The sequence below is a fragment of the Kogia breviceps genome, chromosome 9 (genome assembly GCF_026419965.1).
Source record: "Kogia breviceps isolate mKogBre1 chromosome 9, mKogBre1 haplotype 1, whole genome shotgun sequence".
Lineage (NCBI taxonomy): Eukaryota > Metazoa > Chordata > Mammalia > Artiodactyla > Physeteridae > Kogia > Kogia breviceps.
In genome coordinates this window covers 57272770-57294921 of record NC_081318.1, presented here as the reverse complement: position 1 = coordinate 57294921, position 22152 = coordinate 57272770, and the positions used below count along the sequence as shown (strand labels likewise).

Below are 22152 nucleotides of genomic sequence, written 5' to 3'. Positions count from 1 at the left end.
AACATTAATTGTTTCTTAGCCTTTAAAATGATGACAAATATTAGTATATGATTCTGATTTCCATATCCTTGTGCTAAAAGAAAAACACCAGAAAACATATATGAAAGGGTTTTCAATAGGTATGATAGTTCTTTGCTTTTGCCAATGAAGAACATTGCTTCAAAAATATCATCCCTATGAAATTATCAAAAATAAAAACCATGTGAGGATTGTAAACACACTGGTAAAATCTCTTTTCATATTTTACCAGTTCGGGATTGTTATATGATCTCTAAGCAATAAACGCATTGGAGAGGTACTTTGGAGAACTAGAAAAAGTCTGAGTAACTCAGAATAAGTTTGGCAAAGTCAAATGGAGATAGCAATGCTTCACATGACTTTGCTGAAGCTAAATTGAAGCAATGCATATTAAAGCATCTTGTATAATACAGGATTCGAGGTAGTCTGTATTGACTTGTATTCACGTTCAAGTTCTATAAAGTGATTAACACTTTGGAATGGCTTTTAAGCTTTAATTTATTGTTTTTTCCTTCTTGCAATTTTGAGATAATAAGTTTTGTTTCATTAACAGAAAAAGTTACAAAGTACTGTGAGGAAGACGGGCTTTGGTACACGCACCCTGACAGCAACATATCCTGGTCCAACTATACTATGTGTAACGCTTTCACTCCTGAGAAAATGCAGGTAAGTTCTATTTCAAATTTCAGTATTGGGTGAGAATGCCATCATCTATGCATGGAAATTTATGCCTAATTGTAAAACACCTGCTACCAAGACGCCGACTATTTTGTAGAAGGAAATCAGATAATGACCTGTCAATTCTAGGGACTCTATGAAGTGGCACTAGAGAAAATGATGTTTTACTTCTTGGTTGGCAATCAGTCAGTGAGAGTTCTGTGAGCATGTGGAATCAGGCCATTTATGGCAAGGGGAAAGTGTCCATGGAGCAAACGTGTCCATGAGCAAATGTGCCAGACATTAGGCAGCATTTCCAGGAACTGCCTTAACATCTCTTCTCCTGGAAGAGTTACAAAACTACAGATTTCTCCACAAGTCACCAGCTAACGGTTGTCCCCATCCCTGTCCTGAGATGTCTATGACAGTTTCACTATCAAGCCTTGAAGGAGCTCTAAGAATGGGGCTTCTCATCAGCCCAGTGATACGAGTGTGGCTGTTTAGATTATTTTCAGTGGAAGTCCATTCTAACTTGTTACTTCTTGCGTCTTACTGGCTGTTAAATATTTTTACTGTCTTTGCTTAGAAACACTTAAGCCAGTGGGGCGGGGCAGGGGAGGCAGATAGCTACTGCCTTCTTCAGATGCTTCAGAAATCTGAAAAGATCATCAAGTCTACCACCAGCCTCCTCTCCCCACAGAGCTGCGAGAAACCGTTGGTCAGCGTTTAGCACACAGGGCATCTCTGCACAGCCCTGGTGGCTGCAAGAGAAACCTGTTGTTTCCTTCAAAGATAGACCTGTAGGCTCAGTTATTGCGAAGTTGGAAGCTACACGCACATCAGTGCTTTTGTTTCCTATAAAGAAGCTTTACGAGTATAGGAATTTTTCCTTCCATTAAAAACAAAATAAACAACAATTAAAAACAAAGAAGATGAATAGATAGCTTAGAGACCAGTTGACTAGAGGGACATCTCGTCACAGGCACAGGCTGAGGGCACCAAAGCCAGTTACTGCTTCCGCAAATTGCTTAGTCACCCCTGAGAGTCATACACATGCCTACATCCTAGAGCTATTTATTTAATAAGGTCTGATTGAAATGACGTGTCAATGAGTAAGGAATTTCCTGAATGAATGCTGAGTATTTTACAGAAAAAAAAAAATTTAACTCTTTTAACTGAATTGTTAGAATGAGTGCACATCCAAATAAACAATTCTCAGTGCTGCCACATTTGACGTCTTCACATACTCTGGCCACATCTGAGAAAGAAATAAAGTATTTTAAGAATATATACTCTCCTCTAGGCACCTAACATGATTGAAATTCTATGCACAAATGTTCCATCTATATACAGGCAAAAAAAAAAAAATCAACCTAGAATTTATTTAGAAGAAAAACACTTCTCAGTCTTAACAATGATACAAAAATGGCAAATAAATTATGAGCTGTTGATTTAACCTTACACGTTTAGAAAATTCTATTTCAGAAGCATATTTTTTAAAGTATTCTGGAGGCAACTGAAAGAAAATGAATTAAATTATATAAAATTTCCTTACAAATAAAATATGCAGAGGTAAAAATAAAACACTGGCATGCCTATATATACAAATTAAAAACAGTACTTTAGGGGCTTCCCTGGTGGCGCAGTGGTTGGGAGTCCGCCTGCCGATGCAGGGGTCACGGGTTCGTGCCCTGGTCCGGGAGGATCCCACATGCCGCGGAGCAGCTAAGCCCGTGAGCCATGGCCGCTGGGCCTGCGCGTCCGGGGCCTGTGCTCCGCAACGGGAGAGGCCACAGCAGTGAGAGGCCCGCATACCGAAAAAAAAAAAAAACAGTACTTTAAATGGCAAGGGGACTCAATATGGTAAACTATTTTAAAGGGAAAACTGTTAGAAAATGCCACACCTGTTTTTGTCTAGTGGTAAAGTTAGAAAAAGAGCCAGAAAATGAATTCCTGGGGAGAAAAGACAGGAGCTGAGTGTTGTCTTGCAAAGATTCCTGAATACCTTCTAAGAAGGGACCTACAAGCTATACTGAAGTTTTTATCAGTTCTAGGTATAAACCAACTATTCCAGATTTACTATCATTACCTGCAAGGATAAAAAGCACTGTTAGCAGAGCAGTATCAACAATGAAACTGGCGAACAATATGTAAATGCCTAGTGAAATGATGCAACCACAATTCAGGATAAGTTGATGCGTTCATTTTGCAACTCTAAGGCCTACAAGGCAATATCTGTTTCTGTCTAGCAATAATGCACATAACCAAACAAAGGGCTCTGTTTTGGGAGCCTTTTAAGCAGAATTAGTGCTTCAATCTCAGACCCTTCACAAGGAAATTGATAAGAATCAAAATGTTCAAGGCTGTTTACAAGGCTGTACATTTATGTACAAATGATTTGTACATAAATGGCGCGTTTCTCCCAGGAATTCAAAGAACTTCATAGAAATTATCCAGCTTATCTACACTGCATTCACATTCATACCAGGACCCAATAAGTTATTGAAAATACTTTAAGTTCCTCCCACAACCCAATAACCTGTTGTGGGAAGGAACTTAACACCAGAAGCCCAGAGATTATGTTGTCCTCCTTTCAAGCCATTGCCCTCTCTGTTTCACCCACCAAATGGATAGTACAGTCTCTTTTTCTCCCAGACAAAATAGAATACAGGCTGCCCAGCTCTGAAAACAAGTTAGGTGCTTAGAGAGTTCTACCTATCAGTAAATAGAGAAGGAAATGATCCACTATGGTCAGAGGAGTGTCATAGGTCCACCTGCCCCTAAATGTCTCTCCCATTGGTATCATAAACATAAAAGGCAACAATGGAAAATATAACAATGTGGAATAACATAAGTAAAGAACTTAGATTTAAATGCTTGAGCTATGTCTACTGCTGGTCAAAGATTATACTTAAGAGGTGCTATTTCTTTTCAGTTTGGAACACACATTTTAGGTTGTTGAAAATTAGAGTTAGGGATTCATTGTATTTTTTTTCCATATCGCTATTCAACTGACCCAGCAACATTTACTGAAAAGACCGTCCTTTCCCTTACTGCCCTGTAGCATCACCATTATCATATCTCAAGTGACCATACATGTCACTACATGCTTCTGGACCACATTGCATAGGTCTATTTGTCTCTCCTTGCACCAGTATAACACTGCTGGATTCCAGTGGCTTTATAACAAATCATGATGCTCCATAGAGCAGATCTTACCACTGTGTTCTTCAAGATTGTCTGGGCTATATTTTTTCTTCGTATTTTCAGTGCAAATTTTAGAAGCAGTCTGTCAAATTTTACACGCAAAGAAACCTTGTGATCAGTTTGAAAATTTTGAGATCTTTATAATATCATTTCTTCCAAAGATTGAGTAGAATATATCCCTCTATTCATCTCCGTCTTTAATATCGCTCAATAATGTTTTATAGATTTCTGTGTAGAGGTCACATGCATCCTTCTGCAGACTTCTTTTTTAAAGTTATTTATTTATTTATATTTGGCTGCTTTGGGTCTTTGTTGGTGCGTGTGGGCTTTTCTCTAGTTGCAGCGAGTGGGGCTACCCTTCATCGCGGTGCGCGGGCTTCTCATTGTGGTGGCTTCTCTTGTTGTGGAGCACGGGCTCTAGGTGCATGGGCTTCAGTAGTTGTGGCAGGCTCAGTAGTTGTGGTGCATGGGCTTAGTTGCTCCGCGGCTTGTGGGATCTTCCCGGACCAGGGCTCGAACCCGTGTCCCCTGCGTTGGCAGGCAGATTCTTAACCACTGCGCCACCAGGGAAGTCCCCCTTCTGCAGATTTATTCTCAAGCATTTGATTTTTTAATGCAATTGTAAATGCCACATTTGAAATTTTATTATTTGTTGTTTATGTATTAAAACTGTTCTCATTTTAATATCCAACAATTTTTATAAAACTCACTTATTAATTTTAGTAATTTATAAATTTTATATTTTATATGTATAGTATTATATCAGCTGCAAATAATAACCGATGGATTTCTAGGTAGCCATTAAACTAATCTACTTTCTGTCTCTAAGAGATTTGCCTTTTCTGGACATTTCATATTAATAGGATTATACAATATGTGGTTTTTTGTGACTGACTTCTTTCACTTAGCTTGATGTTTTCAATGTTCGTCCATGTTATAGCATGTGTAAGTACTTCATTCCTTTCTATGGCTGAATAGTATTCCATTCTGTGGACAAACCACATACACCAGTTGATGGACATTTATGTTATTTCCACTTATTGACTATTATGAATGGTGCTATAAACATTTTCTGTACAAGTTTTTGTGTGCACATATGTTTTCATTTCTCTTGAGTCTTCTTTTTCTTGATCAGTCTTGCTAAGGGGTATTGAAATTTTTTTTAAGAGCTAGGTTTTGTCTTTGATCCACTCAATATATATTCAACTTCTCTTTATCATTTCTATTTCCTTTCTTTTACATTCCTTAAGTTTAATTTTCTTTAGATGGAAATTTAGGTCATTGATTTTCAATCTTCTTTTCTCATATATGCATTTTAGTCTTTAAACTTCCCTCTATGCACAGCTTCATCTACATCCAAAAGGTTTTGGTATGTCATTGTGAGTTCTTCTTTGATCCAGTGTTTATTTAGAAATATATTGTTTGCTTTTTAACAATATGAATGTGTTTTTTAAGTTATCTTTTTATTAATGATTTCTGGAGTATTATGGTCAGTGAAGATGCTATTTGAGATTTTAATTTGAAATATATTCATTTGCTTTACTGACTAGTGTATGTCAATTTGGATATTCTTTGTGCATTTGAAAAGAATGGGTATTCTGCAGATGTTGTGTGCAATGCTTATTATATGTGAATTAGTAAAGTTTGTTGAGCATGTTGTTCAAATCTTCTATAGCTAGATTTTTCCTCCCGGTGTTCATTCTGTTGATTACTAGGAGCTGTCAGTTTTTGCTTTATGCTGTGTGGTTTGAGTTTATATTATTAGTTGCATAGACATATAGCATTGCTGTATCATCCGGACTTAACATCTGGACTTATGTGATATCACACCAGTTTTCTTATGGTTAGTGTTTACCTGGGCCATCTTTTCTCATCCTTTCACATCCAATATTTCTGTATCCCTGTATTAAATGATGCTCCTTACAACATATAATTGCTTTAAAGATCATCTATTCCAACCACATGATTTTACAGATAAGGGCTACTGCAGTCTGGAAAATTGAAGTGACTGGACCTATGAGTGTCACGCAAACACTTAATGATAATACTCTGAGTACAGAACTCTCTGATGAACCCCATCTTCTATTCTTTCCACCATGTCATGCATATTCCAGTAAAACTGATATTCTTAGGAAAGTTAATCCAATTTATAATTCAATATAATTTAATTCTCTGAAATATTTGTTATTTTAGTCATTTTTTTAAAGGAGAAAAACATTTGTTGATTTACACTATTTAAAAATAAACATTTTCGGGCAGAAATTGAGACACAGATGTAGAGGACAAACGTATGGACACCAAGGGGGGAAAGTGGTGGGGTGTGGGGGTGGTGTGCTGAATTGGGCGATTGGGATTGACATGTATACACTGATGAAAAAAAAAATAATAAAAATAAACTGTTTAACCTCTTCTATAATAATTTATTCACCTATCTGCTTTTGTAACTGGTTTTGTTGTTGTTGTTGCAGAATGCATACATTCTGTACTACTTGGCTATTGTGGGTCATTCTATGTCGATATTCACCCTGGTGATTTCCCTGGCGATTTTCGTGCTTGTTAGGTAAGTACACCTATAGCATCTGCCTTTTATTTTCTTCTCTTAGGTACTAAAATAAATGGTTTACTCTGCAAGAGTGTTGGGCCAGGGGAAGTCTGCTGATTATAAGACATGTAACACTGGGAGTCATGAAGTAGCAAGAAAAATGAAATTAATTAAAATATGCTTTTTAACCCTATCTTTGAGGAAAATAGGATGGATACATATAATTTTCAAAGGTGATATGCCTCCTTCCCAAAATGAAATAATCCTGTGAGCCCGTAAATACACTGCATTAACATGGTAAAGTTCCACTTACCATGGCTAAGCTTCCATGAAGTATTGAGGAAATAATCCTCCTCCTTCTTTTACCCTCACTCTAAAATATGGAGGCCATGGCCACAAGTTCAAACACACCCTGCTTAATTATGAGCTGTACTGTAAGTGGATTGGGTAAGAAGAGAAGTGGGGCTGGTAAGGCCATGATCATGTTCAGCCAGAAAAGGAAGTTTCTTTTGGCCTTGACTAACTCAGCCAGAGTCAAGGAGAACCTCTAGAAGAAGATGGCCTGTTGTCAAGTGTCAGTTTTTTGCCCTTGCACACCTACCATTGTTAACTGAAAGTGTCTTCTAAGAACTGTAAGAAACAAAATTCCAATGAGGGTTTCTTTTCTGAGGCTGTGTCCATACAAATGATTGCATTACCTATTGCAAAATGATTAAGTTGATATAGATACTGATTTTACAATAGTGGAGAATTTAAAATATTCTATAGTTTTAGGAATGACCACAATGTATGTGAGATAGTAACATATGTTAAATTTGATCCTAAAAACATGTCCTAAATTTAGTGTCATTTTTAAAAATGAAAGGCAGGAGGCACGCTACAGTGCTATTTCCTTCCACTGATACTTTTTTTAGTGATATTATACAAATGATTAAGAAAAGTTCATAGGCACAGACTACAAATAATTCTCCACACTTAAAAGATGTGATATTTAATTAAATATATAGTGATTCATATATAAAATAACAATCTTAATTTGACTTTTGTTAAAATATTGCCATAATACTAGAAAAAATTAAACCAAGGGGAGAATCACACCACACCCTTAATACAACTACAATTATTTTTTTCCTTGACCCTATTTTTAATCTGTCTATAACTTACATCATAATTACATATTGTATTATGTCAACATCATCAATTTATGTTGATTAAGCAATATAACTGAATAGCAATTTTTTAACTGAATAGCAAACAATAACATAAATAAGCAGAGAATGAGCTTCTTCCATATTTGGTTTATTAACAGGAGAAAGACTGATAAAGCAACAAGACATGAAGGATTAATTATTAGAATAATTTTTTCAATTATAATGATCAGAATACAGCAGAGTAAACACATAGCATGATTAATCTTTGAATGTCTATTCATTTTTCAACTACACTTGACCACAGAGCAAAAATACATCATCATGGCTCTCATAACTTTGATTAAAAATTCTGTCACTAAAAGTCTATTCTTTAAATTTTAAAAATATAACCATAAGAAAATTGAAATAAAAAGCCCCAAATTTGTAATTCTGCAACTAATAAATGTACAAAGGACTTTAAAGATAAAAAAATGTCAAGGGAGATTTCTTAGTTCTTTACTTCTCCAGTCACTTAAATAAGTGATGAGGTATGAGAGCCAAATCAGCAAAGAAAGTAAGAATGTTCTTTCAATAATTTCTCTATTAAGCCACTAAAGATGGGTGTTTAAAAGTGTAGCACATAGGCAAAGTGAAATATTTCTCAATTCCAGCTAGTCCCAAAACAAAATCTGGTAAAATCCTTGGGAGTGGGGGCATACTATCCAGGAAGCACAGATTTTGCCCTTACTGTCTCTCTGTTTCAAGAAGCTTCCAAACAGTAACTTAAGTCTTGGGAGGAAAAACATGTCTTATTGAGGTAGAATCTGAATATAACAATGGGAAGACACAAACTGAAACAGTTGGTTCTCTAGGGTGCACACAGTAAAAGGTGACTAGGATACAAAAAACACACATGCTGAGATGCTTAATATTCAAAGCCAGAAGCAGTCATATCTGATTTTTATACTTGTTCTTAATCTTACCTTAAATCTGCCCAAACTAAAACTATCAATGACATCTGTTTTTCTTAAAGTACGTTTCTAATTCGTCAAATTTTTTCTTACATTTGGATTTCAGAAATATTCAAAGTGACTGTGAAAATAAAAATAAAATAACTGATCTATGACTGCATTTTATCTTTTAATTAGAAATATTTTCCCAGGTGTTTTTCAAACACTCAACATCACCCTTGTGATATTTACTGCACATTACAAGGGGAGGTTTTACAGTTTATGTACTTAAATGGCATCATCTGTGTGAAACCTGAGCAGGCAATAATCATCACTCCCTTGCTTAATTCTTCACGCCCAGGGTTGAGTTATTTTGCAAAATCCAAATAATCAATTTCATAAAACGTTCATGAAACCAAAATGAGAAGTTACACTCAGCTCTGCTTCTGAGACCTAATGCCTCATTCATAAGCATCCCATTGAACTCTCACTCTAAAATCCTAACATGTGCCTTCTAGGGTCTATAAAAAGGAATAACCCTGCAGGTGTCCTTCTCAAACCAGCAGGCCAGGAAGGCCTGCGGAGGAGTTACTGAATATATGGGAGGCTGTAGAACTGCCAATACTTTGCTAAAAATCCTGGGGTATTATTCAGAATGAGATCATTAAGGCATGCTGCTAATCTTAATGTACTCTGAGCATTCAGGAGAAGATAAGAGGCAGGACTGTGTAACCTGAAACAAATAAGAATCATGCTCCCTGTGCTATTGGAAAATGATTGTAGAAATGTATATAAAGTCTTCGTTATAATAAAATTGAACGTCTAGGCCCTCTTCAAGATAAAGGAAAATTTTTTCAGTGATTTAAATCATAGAAAAGGCAATACTGAAGATCTTAACTGTACAAAGTGGCAGAGTTAAAATAATATTCAGGATGATATACAGGTTACTTCTGATCCACCAATTAAAGGTTGAAAACAGCCTTTTTAGGATATTTGGTTTAGGACCTATACTGGGAAAAATAGTTAGGACTAATACCATGGAGAGGAATGAAATAGAACCATCGAATTACTTAAGACTCCTCACGACTAGATGCTAAGAGTAAATGTCAATAAGCGGGTTAAAATAAAAATACCTTTAGAGAAGACTGGCTTGAGAAAGTCACATAAGTGGACATTTGTGTTTGTTTTCTGCCATTTTAAGCAAGTTTGCAATAAATTCACTTATCAGTTCCATGTACAATTTATCAATTTACATTTCTGCATAATAATTCTAAAACATCTCACTGTTTTTTCTTAAGGAAGATCCAATAATAGAACATTCATTAACATCCATTTTGACTACTTGGTACCAAAGTACTAGTTGCTGATTAAATATTGTGAATATCAATTACTCTTGCCTGAAAGTTAACAGAAATATATGCTGAAAGAGAAGTGTGTTCATTGCATTACATTTTCTACATTACATTACATTGACCACGTTGGCCCAAAAAAAAAAGTTTTCCACTGGGACCTCTCAAAGGAATATTGATTCCTCTATTACTCGGTATTCCCTATTATTCAATTTCACATCTTTATAGAGGATGGATGGATAGATAACTATCTTATATAGTATCCTATTATACATCTCTGGCTGCCTTCCTGTTCCTCCAGAGAAACCATTAAATCAATGGCAGCAAAAACAGCCTCCTTTCTCCCAACCCACCCTTGACATGGCAGGACACCAGAGATAACTGTTGGTCATCTCGTGGCACATGTTCACTCATAGAACAGTAGTAATAGGAAAAGAAGCAAGAGTTATGATTGAAAGGGAGTTCCTTAAGGATAAAGATTTTGTGCTAAATCCAAAGGTATAAAGTCCTTGTCTGATAGGAAAGATGTATAACATTGTTCTGAATTTTTCTAGGAGTTTTAATGCTTCCTTCCCTCACTCCTCTTGTCCATCATGAACAAGGTATGATACCTAAGTAAAGGAAAAAACTTAAAGTTGTGCCTTGTCCTGTGATATCAAACTGATCTATACAATCTGCAAGACTCAAGGCAAATATTAAGCACATTCTCATACAACTTCAAGATCCTGCAAGCACACATATACATGCGTAGAATACCAATAACTTGAAACAAAGTTTTCAATGTGAAAGATTTACACCAGGTAAATTAAAATCATAAATATGACATTTAGCTTTAACTTTAAAGTGTGACATCTTGAGATTCATATGAAAGTAAATCGTTATCTCATCCTCACATGTGAATGACACCTTGATTGGGCCGAGACAGGAGTAGATTATATTGTCTTATCCTCCCACTCTTGGAGAATCTATAGTACTTATAGTTCCCTGTCACTCAGAGTAAGCAATGTCCTGTCCATCTAAATACCTGTGTGGTTTTAAAAATTTTTTTTTTTATCAAGAGGAATAAAGTAGAGCTAATATCTGGTTCATGCCATTTCTACTAAAGACATTTCAGATCTGACAGGAAAATGTCCGCTTCTCTCATGTTCATTCAGGCAACAGGATATTTGTATTGGGAACAATTAAACACATAATTTCTTAAGTTCAGTTAATTTTCTTCAGCATCCTATGCCTCTTTCAGAACCTTTATTATAATAGTAAATAATTATGTAATATACAAGGTCCGTGAAGGCAGAAGCTGTCTGTTTTGTTCACCCATATATCTGTAGCATCTACAAGAATGTTTGAATCAGAGTTGGATACACAGTAATATGTGTTGGATTATTGAAAGAATTTTAATGAATTTAAAGTACCTTTAACTCGCTTCAAAAAGCTGAGTGTAAATGTCTTCAAGTAAGTGTAGTAAAATTTTTAAAACTCAATAAGGAGAAATTATATTGAAATATTCAAGAAACAGAGACTCATATTAGTCATATTCTTCCTTTGGAACCTAACGGTTTATCCAGCTTTAAACCATCACTTTCTCACTGTGTGAATAACACAGTACTGTATATAGGTTTTACGTAATGTTAAACAACAGGATAATGTCCAATGTTAAGAATCTGGCAAATGTTCAGTATGATACAAAGTATGAAATATGAGATCATCTAGCATTTAATGTAATTCTCTGTACTGGAAGAACTGTTTAGTGGTCACGGCTCAAAGAAAATTGCTATTATATAAAGATTTTTAATGCAAAAAAGAGTATTAAGCCCTACTGTGTGTCAGAAGCTGTCCTAGGTATACAAAACAAATTCCTTTAGCATTTCCATTCTAGTAAGAGAAAAGGAGAAAATAACAGGCAGTAAACAAATATACGATAGGTCAGGAGGCAGTAAGTGTTAAGAAAAATAAAACAGGGATACAAGGACCCAAGAGTAAGCTGGAGGTGGAGGAAGTATATTTTATTTAGGGCAGTTCTGGTTTACACAGGAGACTGAACATTAACCAGTTCTGTAAGCTAATGTCCATTGACAGATTATTGAACTCTACCCAATCCAAAGAAAATCAGGCATGAGAATAACAATGTTGAATGATGCATTCATCCATACTCCTTAGTTATGCATAATGTCAACTGTCGTTGGTTTAAGCCAGGCTGAATCCAATAATGAGAACACAGATATTTGCCTCCCAGTGAGAAGAATTATAAAATGCTATTACGACTGTATGAAAAATGGCAGGTCAGAGGTTTAACAGTTACTTTATGGGAAGAGTTTATGCAGTATAAATGGGCATGATGTTTCACATAAATATTTTTTTCTTTTTAAAGCCTTAAATTTGCATCCTTTTTATAGTACTGTTAAAAAAACAACGAGATTCGGTTTATTTAACAACATTTTCTGCTGCTACATAAAGTAGCACATGGTAGTGTGTGTGAGAGAAAGAGAGAGGGAGAGAGAGAAAGTTCTCCTCTAAACCCCATCTTTGCCATTGGCTGCCTCCTGCATTCTACCCCTGCTCAACAAGTTGATGATTTTAAAGTATTCTGTATTAACTATTTACTAATACTTGTGCTTCCTGAAGAGTTCAAAAAGGTAGCTACAATAATCAAAATATGCTCTAACAGTTGCCCTTATTGCTTAAAGTTACTTTTTACTACAGATAATTGACAACTCATTTTTCCTTTGATTTGCAAATATAGGAAAGCATTTTCATGATTCATTTTTCCCCAGAATTTTCTTGTCAAAATGCCTGGGATTCTAGCTTTATTCCATGAAGATTTTTTTTTAGGAGTAGTTACTGTGATCACTCATTGGCATCATTAACTGAATGTTAATGTTATATTTCTCACATTATGCTAAACGTTTTTTGACTGGATCAAATATGGCAAACACGAGATTTTAATTCATCTAGGATAATCATTCCAATTTTGTTATAGCCGTCCTGCAGGCTGTCTACATTTGCATCAAAAAGTGAAATAGGATATTCAAACTAATGTTTATTTAGATGAACATTCACACAAGTACACAAGTACAAATTTATGAAGTGGAGGAGAAAGGAATGAAAAATGCAGCGAACTGTTTAGTACGCCAGAGGTGGGATATGACTGTTCCAACAGCAGTGCACTTGGATAGGTCCCAGGTCCAAACCACACCGTGCCTCAGCACGAGATCACATTTGAGACTAGTTAGAATTCTCTGCCTGTGTCTGAGCTCCACCATCAGGAGGACATGGAAAGAAGGAGCCATAGGGTTCATTTCCAGTTGGAATACAAGAAATAAGAAGGTATTAAAAGAAATGGTGCAAGAAAAGGATGACAGGAGACTTAATAAAATCTGTGTATGTGATGGGCCAAGGACATGGATTCAATCAGGCTGTCAGGCAGCCTTGTTTCTGACTTCAGGCTCTATTATCCCATTTGCCACTCAATGTCTGCCGGGTTACATCAATGGAGAGTCGACGTTTCATCTGAAGCACAACTTCAAACCCTAATGGTTTCTCTTGTAAAAGTCCTTCTCTTAATTAATTTTATGACATTTGTTATAATTAAAAGTGATTTTTATCACTCACTCTTTTAGTTATTATAGGAAGTCACCCTGAGGACTGAAAACTATGAGCTACCAGAAAACTGTCTGTAAAAATCAGGCAGAAAGGTAGTAATGAGTCTTAAAGAGGAAAGCTTCACTTATTTCTATGTGTTCTTTCCTCTGTTGCTAAAGAAAATATTAAAAATATTTACAAAGTGGGTTTTTTTTTTTTTCCAGGTACGTCAACATTTTGGCACTGGTTAATGCTTTCTGTTAATTTTTCCTTCCAGGAGCCTTAAGTGCCAAAGGGTGACTCTGCACAAGAACATGTTTCTGACTTACGTTCTGAATTCTATCATTATCATCATCCACCTGGTTGAAGTTGTGCCCAATGGAGAGCTCGTGAAAAGGGATCCGGTAAGCACTACATGATTTGTTTTTAATTTTATTTTTAAGGATATAGTAAATATAAAAATGAACATGGTGTCATTGGCTTACTTAAGCAGCTGTTTACATATATAATAATATTTACTTTTACAGTTGAGTTTTGCATTTAACAAGGCACATCATTTCTGTGTAATTATTGGAAGTAATGGTTATACGCTATAGTAAAGGGCTGGGGATAATAAAGTTATAGCCCCATAAGAATCATACCGTAAATAATGAATTTTCATGACTAATCAGTAATTTATTAACATCTATGGGAAGTTCACTGAGCACATATACTAGGTGTACTAAAGCAGTGCTTTGCAGTGGCCCCAGTGTGTCACTAATGGGTTACAGGTGTGCATAGGTATTAATCCCTCAGCATTCTGGTGCCGAGCTGGTCTTGAGCCAGTCACTTCAGCTGCAAGTAGCTATGCATTTACTCTAGTGATTCATATAAATTTTATCATGTTCTATGTTTGCATGACTTAGAAAAAAGATTTAAATGTCCCTAGTTCAGGCACTGTCATCTCCCAGTCTCTGCTAATGGCCCCCATTAACTGAGCTCAACCAGAAAACAGAGGGCGAGGAAGCCCTGAAGGAGATGTGCAGAGCAGTTTCTCCAGGCCCAGGAGCTGGGTAGAGAGTGCATTTGAAAGCACAAACAGAAGTTATCCAGCACACAATGAATGGCCAAGGGATATTTTCATTTTTGTTTCTCTGCTTAACTGTGTTATGCAAGCATCTGTAGATAGCCTCATCTTTCAAAACTGGCATTTGACAGCTCTGCCAACCCAATGACAAAAATGCGTGAAATCTGCCCAGAGCGTGCATCCTGCGTGACAGTGGCATGGCATGGGAAAGCAGCTTAATTTGGCTTCTAATGGATCCACAGTGCTAATAATTTTTGCAGTGTGAATACATCCAGAAAGGCACTGTGATCCATCTTTTAAAACCATGGCATCTGTTATTGAGACAGAGTCCTGTCTTAGGTGCAGAATGGGTTTACCTTGATGAGTTTTCTTCTTTCATGTCAACCGATTTTAATAAAAGTAATCTCATTTCACTTAATCCTCACAAGACCCCAGCGAAGGGTGGATATTCTCCCCATTATTATTTTTTAACATTTTTATTGGAGTATAATTGCTTTACAATGGTGTGTTAGTTTCTGCTTTATAACAAAATGAATCAGTTATACATATACATATGTTCCCATATCTCTTCCCTCTTGCGTCTCCCTCCCTCCCCCCCTCCCTATCCCAGCCCTCTAGGTGGTCACAAAGCACCGAGCTGATCTCCCTGTGCTATGCGGCTGCTACCCACCAGCTATCTATTTTACGTTTGGTAGTGTATACATGTCCGTGCCACTCTCTCACTTCATCCCAGCTTCCCCTTCCCCCTCCCCATGTCCTCAAGTCCATTCTCTGCATCTGCATCTTTATTCCCGTCCTGCCATCTCCCCATTATTAACTGAGTAAATGGAGGCTCAGTGAAGGCACGTGTCCTACACACCATGGACAGTTCGATGTGGATAGTTGTCCTACACACCGGGGATGGTTAGATAGATAGATTCAAACCCAGACCTGTCCCACGCAGAAGCCCATCCTCTCTCCTCTGTACCACATGGTGCTCTTGATTATCTTGCTTTCTTTCCTTAGGAAGATTGTTCCTAAAGATATTGCCTCAGCCATTTCAAAGTAATGGTTCTCCATAATTAGACAAGCACACTCCATTTCATTAGGGAAGCTGACTCCCACTAAGATTAAAACAGGTGTAGAAGCCATTAACCAAGAATATCTCAGCAAAGAAAACTCAAATTTGGGGCATCGCATTTCCCATTAAATATGAAAACCCTGAGAAACTTACTATCTGTACAGAGTAGGCCAGGAAATGGCACTTTAGTTACTGAATAATCAGCCCACCAACCTGGGAGCAGAGGTCTTGTAATTCTTGAATAGACTCTCTCCCATCTCTCTTGTGCGGGGTCTCACACCCACGTGTCATGCCTCCAGCCCACCGTCTGGATGTAGGGTAATGGGGGCTTTTCATCCATTATGAGATCATACTAAACCTGTTTTCCTCCTGAAATAGTATACATTCAGGACTTTTCTGAGTTCACTGTTAAATTGTAGAAGCCATTTAACCTTATCCATCAAATGAGAGTAATAAAAACTGCCCTTACTTCCAAGGGGTTGTCCCAGAGTCCCAAAGAAGCATAAAGCTTTTAAAAATTCCCAAGAGCGTGATATTGCAAACGATTGCTCACAAGGTTACTGCTAACCCTTGCCCTGTGGCTAGCTCCCTTGGTCTCTGCACATGACTTTCCCAACAATCTGTTACTCTATTCATTTTCCTAGACTCGTAAGTTATCATTGGCGGATGTTTTCACTTTCGTAGGTACTTTAGGGACAGACATTCCTAGGTACTCTGGCAGTCACAGCACACAGGCTGCCTCCTAGCCACCAAGCAGCCAGCTCGGCTCTGCCTTCCAGCTCCCCTACCGCCTAGAAACCTTTAATAAAGCCTGTAAGCAGGTATCTAGGGACCTGGCTTAGCCACAAAGCAGCTGATTCCCTGGGAGAATGTGAACATAGGGGAGTCAGAGAAATTAATAGGAAGCTTTCTTCTGGATATGGAGGAGAGAGGTTGGCTCTCTCACATTAGGCATTCTCAAAGTGACATAAGTTTGAAAAACTGAAAAGAAGTTTATCTTTATGGCAGGACTAACACTGGGTTCTCCTAATCAATATATTTTTAACCTAACAGACTTGGGGTGGGTTTTTTTAGCTATGCAAGAGCAAACTTCCTAGGAAAAAAACTCTAAAACTCTTGAAAGGTAGAACTTCATCCAATCAATCAAGTGTTTACTGAGCACCCCAAACTCAAATTTTAGTCTTCAGGCTGAACTAAATTCATATCATTTGGGGGAAATATCTATTTATGACATTCTCTTCACAATCCCTAGGAATATGCCCAGCCTCACATGGAAACAGCTGCCTACGTCTTGCAACTGTATATGTGAGACTCAGTCATTTATCTACCTATTTCAAAGTATGTGTAAGTCTCTTTTTTAGTGGAAAAGAAAGGAGCAAAAAGCCTGATTTTGCTCTGTGTGCCTGAATGAGAAGTCTCCTTTCCTCTGAGATTCAAATGAGAATAAGCCACCAATCACAGCCCACTTACAGTGGAAAATGGGGCATGTCATAGTGTGTGAGCACACTTCGCCCTCTTCCACATTTCCACAAGTCTGTTTTCTTCCATAGGACAAAATTCGGAAACATGTGCCTTTCACCAAATACATATAAGTAGCATAGGCTAAAAACCAAAGACCACAATGACAAAAATTAATTGATGTTTGTAAATTGTGAAGCATACGACTGGCCCAAAGGAAAAATACTAGGACATTTGTTGTTAGTACTTTCTCTATTTGAACAGTCTTTGTTTTCCAGTGAGATTTTGGTACACCTCTTATCTAATCCTCCACATACAACACAGGACTGCTCTCTCTCAGCAGGGAAAATTAGTTCAAGAAAGGATAGGAAAGAACTCTCAAGTAGATATATCTTGTATGTTATTCATCATTGAAACTGCTTATTTACTATTTCCAAGAGAGACATAGGTCTTAAACTTTGTATTGTACCTTATCTTGAAAATGCATATTCTGTCATAAACGCTATCATAGAAGTCTAGTTTCTTGAGGATCTTTTCCTATCCAAAAGACTATTAAAGTAAATTGCAGTTGGAACTACAAATGCAGGCGTTAAGAATAAAGGAATTTTTCCTATTGTAATATATTTGAATACACAGGGGATAAACAAGAACTAGGAAAGGTTTCACCAAGTTTAACTAGAAAAGCCCCATCTTTCCCAGCAATAAAATTCCCCACCTTTAAAAAGACAGAGAAAATAACATCCAAATATTGAAAGTCATGTCTTCAACTTATTACTAAGTCATGTGCAAAATCAGGTATTTTTAATTACTCTAGATAAATTATATGAAATACTGCATTTTTCTTGAAAAACTGACATTCCAGAAAACACTAGATTAAGGTCCTCCCTAGCCAAGAAAAGTGGAGATAATAAAGAAAAACCCAAGAAAGAAGAGACAGACCAAAAAAAAAAATTAGCAGAAGAAATTTTTGAAAAAGGGAAGTTATTAGACATTTTCAGTCTATAAATATTTATTGAAGTTTCAACTAACATGAAAAACATCACCAAAGTCATAAACTAAAGAAAAGCACATCCAGCAGTACTTCATCTGTCTGTGATTCAAGCATATTCTCTTTTCTATAAAAAAGAATACATAATTTTCTATATAAAAAAGAATATATAATTTTTAAAGACTCATTCTTTCTTAAGCAAACTAAAGACAGAATTGTGGGTTGTGTTTTTTCATTTTGACCCAATTCTCAGGTCACTGGATCAGTAGTTAAGAGGCAAAAATATTTTCCTTTCCAGTGCCCAAGGGGATATATTAAAAGGAAAGTTATTTCTTGTAAAAGGAGGCTGCATCATCCCAGTGCTTTCACACTACTTCTAAAGGGTTTATTTTGTTGGGGGCAAAAGAAAACAGTGTTCTCACTCCTCAGCAGGGAATCCCAGTGGGTTTATGGTCCGTTTCCCATCGAAGTAGTCAGTCTCTTCCCCTGGAAGTTTTTTGGTTGGGCAGATTCTCTCCTGTAAAACCAAGGGTGAGAATCTTATTCCTTCACACAACTTTTTTTTTTTTTTTTAAAGTTAAACTCAGAATAACTCATCGAATAAATAAGGGCTGAATAAATCCTCAGTTTATTGAGTGATGTGAAAATTGCTCATTGTCATTTGTGTCATCTGAACATTTCACTTCCATAATATCTAAAATTTCATTTTCTTGTTCTGTCTGCTTTTTCGACGATCTTCAATGTAGAGAGTTAGGAGGCAGAATTAAAAGCATTGTTCTTGCTGCATCTAAAGGAAGCTGGCAGCATACTAGTCATTTTCTAGAAAGAAATGTCTCTCTGAACTTTTTGTCTCAGTCTGAAAGGGACAATACAGGGAGATTAGTTTTACTGGGAACGTGAGCATTTTATACCTCAAAAGCCAAAACACTTGGGTCACATTTTCTATAGCCTCTTATATAAGTAAAGTCAAATGAGTCCCAAGTTCTGAAAAACAAAGTGAATTTCTTCTAAGTCTCACTTGTTCAGGAGAGTTGAGCCAATAGGCTATGTCAGGACGTCACAGGAAGATCAGCTTGGAACGGATGCTTAGAAGTGAGGCACTAGAAACTGATGAAACCACGGGTGGAAACTGGACTCCTCCCACCTAGCGCAGAGGAGGCTGGTGGGAGGGAGAGCATGTAAATGTGAGGGAGGTGACAGCGATAGCAGAGTTTTGTTTTTTTTTTTTTTTTTTTTTTTTTTTTTTTTTGGTGCTAGGCGGGCCTCTCACTGTTGTGGCCTCTCCCATTGCGGAGCACAGGCTCCGGACGAGCAGGCTCAGAGGCCATGGCTCACGGGCCCAGCCGCTCCGCGGCATGTGGGATCTTCCCAGACCGGGGCACGAACCCGTGTCCCCTGCATCGGCAGGCGGATTCTCAACCACTGCGCCACCAGGGAAGCCCGATAGCAGAGTTTTTGAGATGAGAGATCAAATGGCAGATAAAACAGTATTGGAATTATCCATTTTGGTAGCCTATGAAAGACATTAGATTGAGAATGAAAAAGTATGATGGATTTGAGGGACAGTGCAGAGAGAATAATGCCAAGACACGGTAATGAATTGAGGTATCTTACCCTGGTCATTTATGCTATTTCATTTTACTTACATTTCAAAGCCAATAAGTGGTCTTTTAACTAAGATCATATGGTACAGAAAGGTATAGAGGATTTCTTTATTCCTTTTAAAATTTATTATTTATAATCAACCACGTTTCCATATGGATTTGAAGAATTTATTCCTAAAATGGCTATAAACGTCAACCCAATCTCCAGTTTCTCTCATCTGACCAATCTGGGTGATACCTCTGCACGAGAAATCGGTCACCTACAAATGGTATCTTGTGGTATGGTTTATGTAGTGAGTCTTCATCTCAACGTTTGCAGCTTGTTTCCCTTGCTTTGAGAAGGCTGTTATGAATGTCATGCAGCACTTCTTATAGATTTGTTTTCATTCTCAAATAACTTTCAGTTGAGTTACTAGAAGTTTTGTACACTCCCTTGGGGTATGTTGGTTAATTGCTAGAAAGCTGTGGAGCAATCAATCATCAATTTGATATTAGCTGTGTTCAGGTGGATTGCTCCAAATACTACAGCATTGTTCTCGCTGAACTACAGGATCTCAGATCCCAGCCCTTCTACTTACAGATTAATCTTGAGCAAGTTACTTAACCTCACTGTGCTTCACTTTCTTGATAGAGATGAGATATCAATAATAATGGTACCTTTCTCAAAGAGTTGCTTGTGAGAATTAAATGAACCAATACACCTAAGAGCCATAAATCCATTTAAGACTCAGAACTCTCAAATGTTAGCTATTATTATTTATACTAGAGTTGTTACCATTGTCATGGACTTAGGCACTCATCATTTTCTAACTGTGGTACTCAGTTTCATTTCTGTGTTAACACACCATGGGAGGTGTGGAAACACAGAGCGTGTGTAAAATACTGCTTAAATCTAAAAGGACTAAATGTGAAAGCAGAATGAACATACTCAGAGGTTTTTAAATCACAAATAACCAGGAAGGGCTGTGGCCTGAGCCTGAGCATATAAAACTCATTCAGTCATGGCTTGAAAATCCCCAGTGAAGAGTGATAATAGCCTCATTACAGCATGTAGGCAAAGACCCGTGAGTTTAGCAAGCTGTTAATTTTTATTCCCCTGCCACATTTCCAACAGGCTTTTTTTTTTTTTTTTTTTCCGTCATGTTTTCTGTTTTCTCTGGCTTTGTTTCCTGAACACTTCCGGAGTATTTCCTTTGCCAATTTCTGGATCATCTTCCAGTGTATTTATCTCAAACGGGACTTTTTTCTCCAGTGGTTTTTGTTTGTTTGTTTGTTTTTTCTAAACACACCCAATCGTGACTACAGTTGCACAGATTCAAGCTTATTTTCTCTGAGGCTTTATCAGAAAGCAGCCCAGGATTGCATGACAGACTCACATTTAATTGAAAACGTTATATCTTTAAATTTCTCTAGAGAAGGACTGCAGTAGTTTCCTACAAAGTTAATGCTGACTTTCTGACGGGGGATTTTTCTCCTTCATTCAGCTAGCTTTAAAGACTGTACAAGTTGACAGTTTTCAAGTTGAGATGAGAGCCTTTTGCCCTTTGGTTTGTCAACTGCACTGGCATCTTGACAAAAAATTCTGTAATTCCTCCTCACGAAGTTTTAGTGTACATGTGAATCAAAGTCAGGATGTTTCTCATTGCATTGTGAGTCTACTGGCACAAGAAGCTTGTGCTCTTTGATGGTTTGTGTTATCAGTACTGGAAGGCTGTAACCAAAACAGCAGTCAGGTACTGAGTAAACTCCCTCTGTACCCTAAATCCAATCAAAGCATGCCCCATCGTCCAATACCATCAGCATCACTCAGTACTTAACTTAGAAATGCAGAATCTACCACCCCATGCTAGATCTTCTAAATCAGAATCTCTACTAGTGGGACCCCAAATCTGTGTTTTAACAAGCTCTCCCAGTGACTCTGATGCATGCTAAAATTTGAAAAAGCGCTACTATAAACTTTTTCATTATTTATATTTGAACTGGATATTTTTGGAGGGATTCATTATTACATCACTGCTTTCAAGAACTCCTTTCAATAAGCCATGCCCATACCCTTTAGAGTTTAATTTCAAGGAGTTGATGAAAGGGCATTTCAAGCTTGTAAGATGTATGAAGGAATGGAGAGGAAAAAGGTAAGCCGTATGTCCTTTCTAGTTCTCTGTGTATCAAAATCACTCTCACACTTCAAGAGAAGAGAGCTGGGAAAATTACTGACCGAATCAAATATCAGTCTCATTTGATGCATTCACTTTTATAGACAAACAAAAGTAGTTTCTCTCCACAGTATTTCCCACTCCAGTTCTAAGCAGTTCAGGGAAGGTAATGGTGTTGCAACCTCCATTCCCCAAAGGTGTATATGCCTACATGAGACAGAAAGAAATACACACCACTGCGACAGAGGCAGAACAGCCTATAGACACAGTGCTGGAGATCACCAGAACCTACCCCAAGGTGTATTTCTGCTTTAAAGCAAGATTTAGCAGAAATAAACTTGGCAGCTTTGACTCGGTACAAAGTATTATGGAGTTAGTACTCTTTAGACCA

The 22152-nt window shown here is 37.2% G+C and overlaps 1 protein-coding gene across 1 annotated transcript in view; it reads left to right on the top strand.

The window, feature by feature from the left end:
- Window positions 1–22152, top strand: part of CALCR (calcitonin receptor) — a 149196-nt gene that overhangs the window by 96201 nt on the left and 30843 nt on the right. Inside the window, exons 6-8 of the mRNA XM_059073923.2 lie at window positions 572–684; window positions 6351–6442; window positions 13710–13836. Of these exons, the coding sequence (XP_058929906.1) occupies window positions 572–684; window positions 6351–6442; window positions 13710–13836 (332 nt within the window). The remainder of the gene's footprint in view (window positions 1–571; window positions 685–6350; window positions 6443–13709; window positions 13837–22152) is intronic.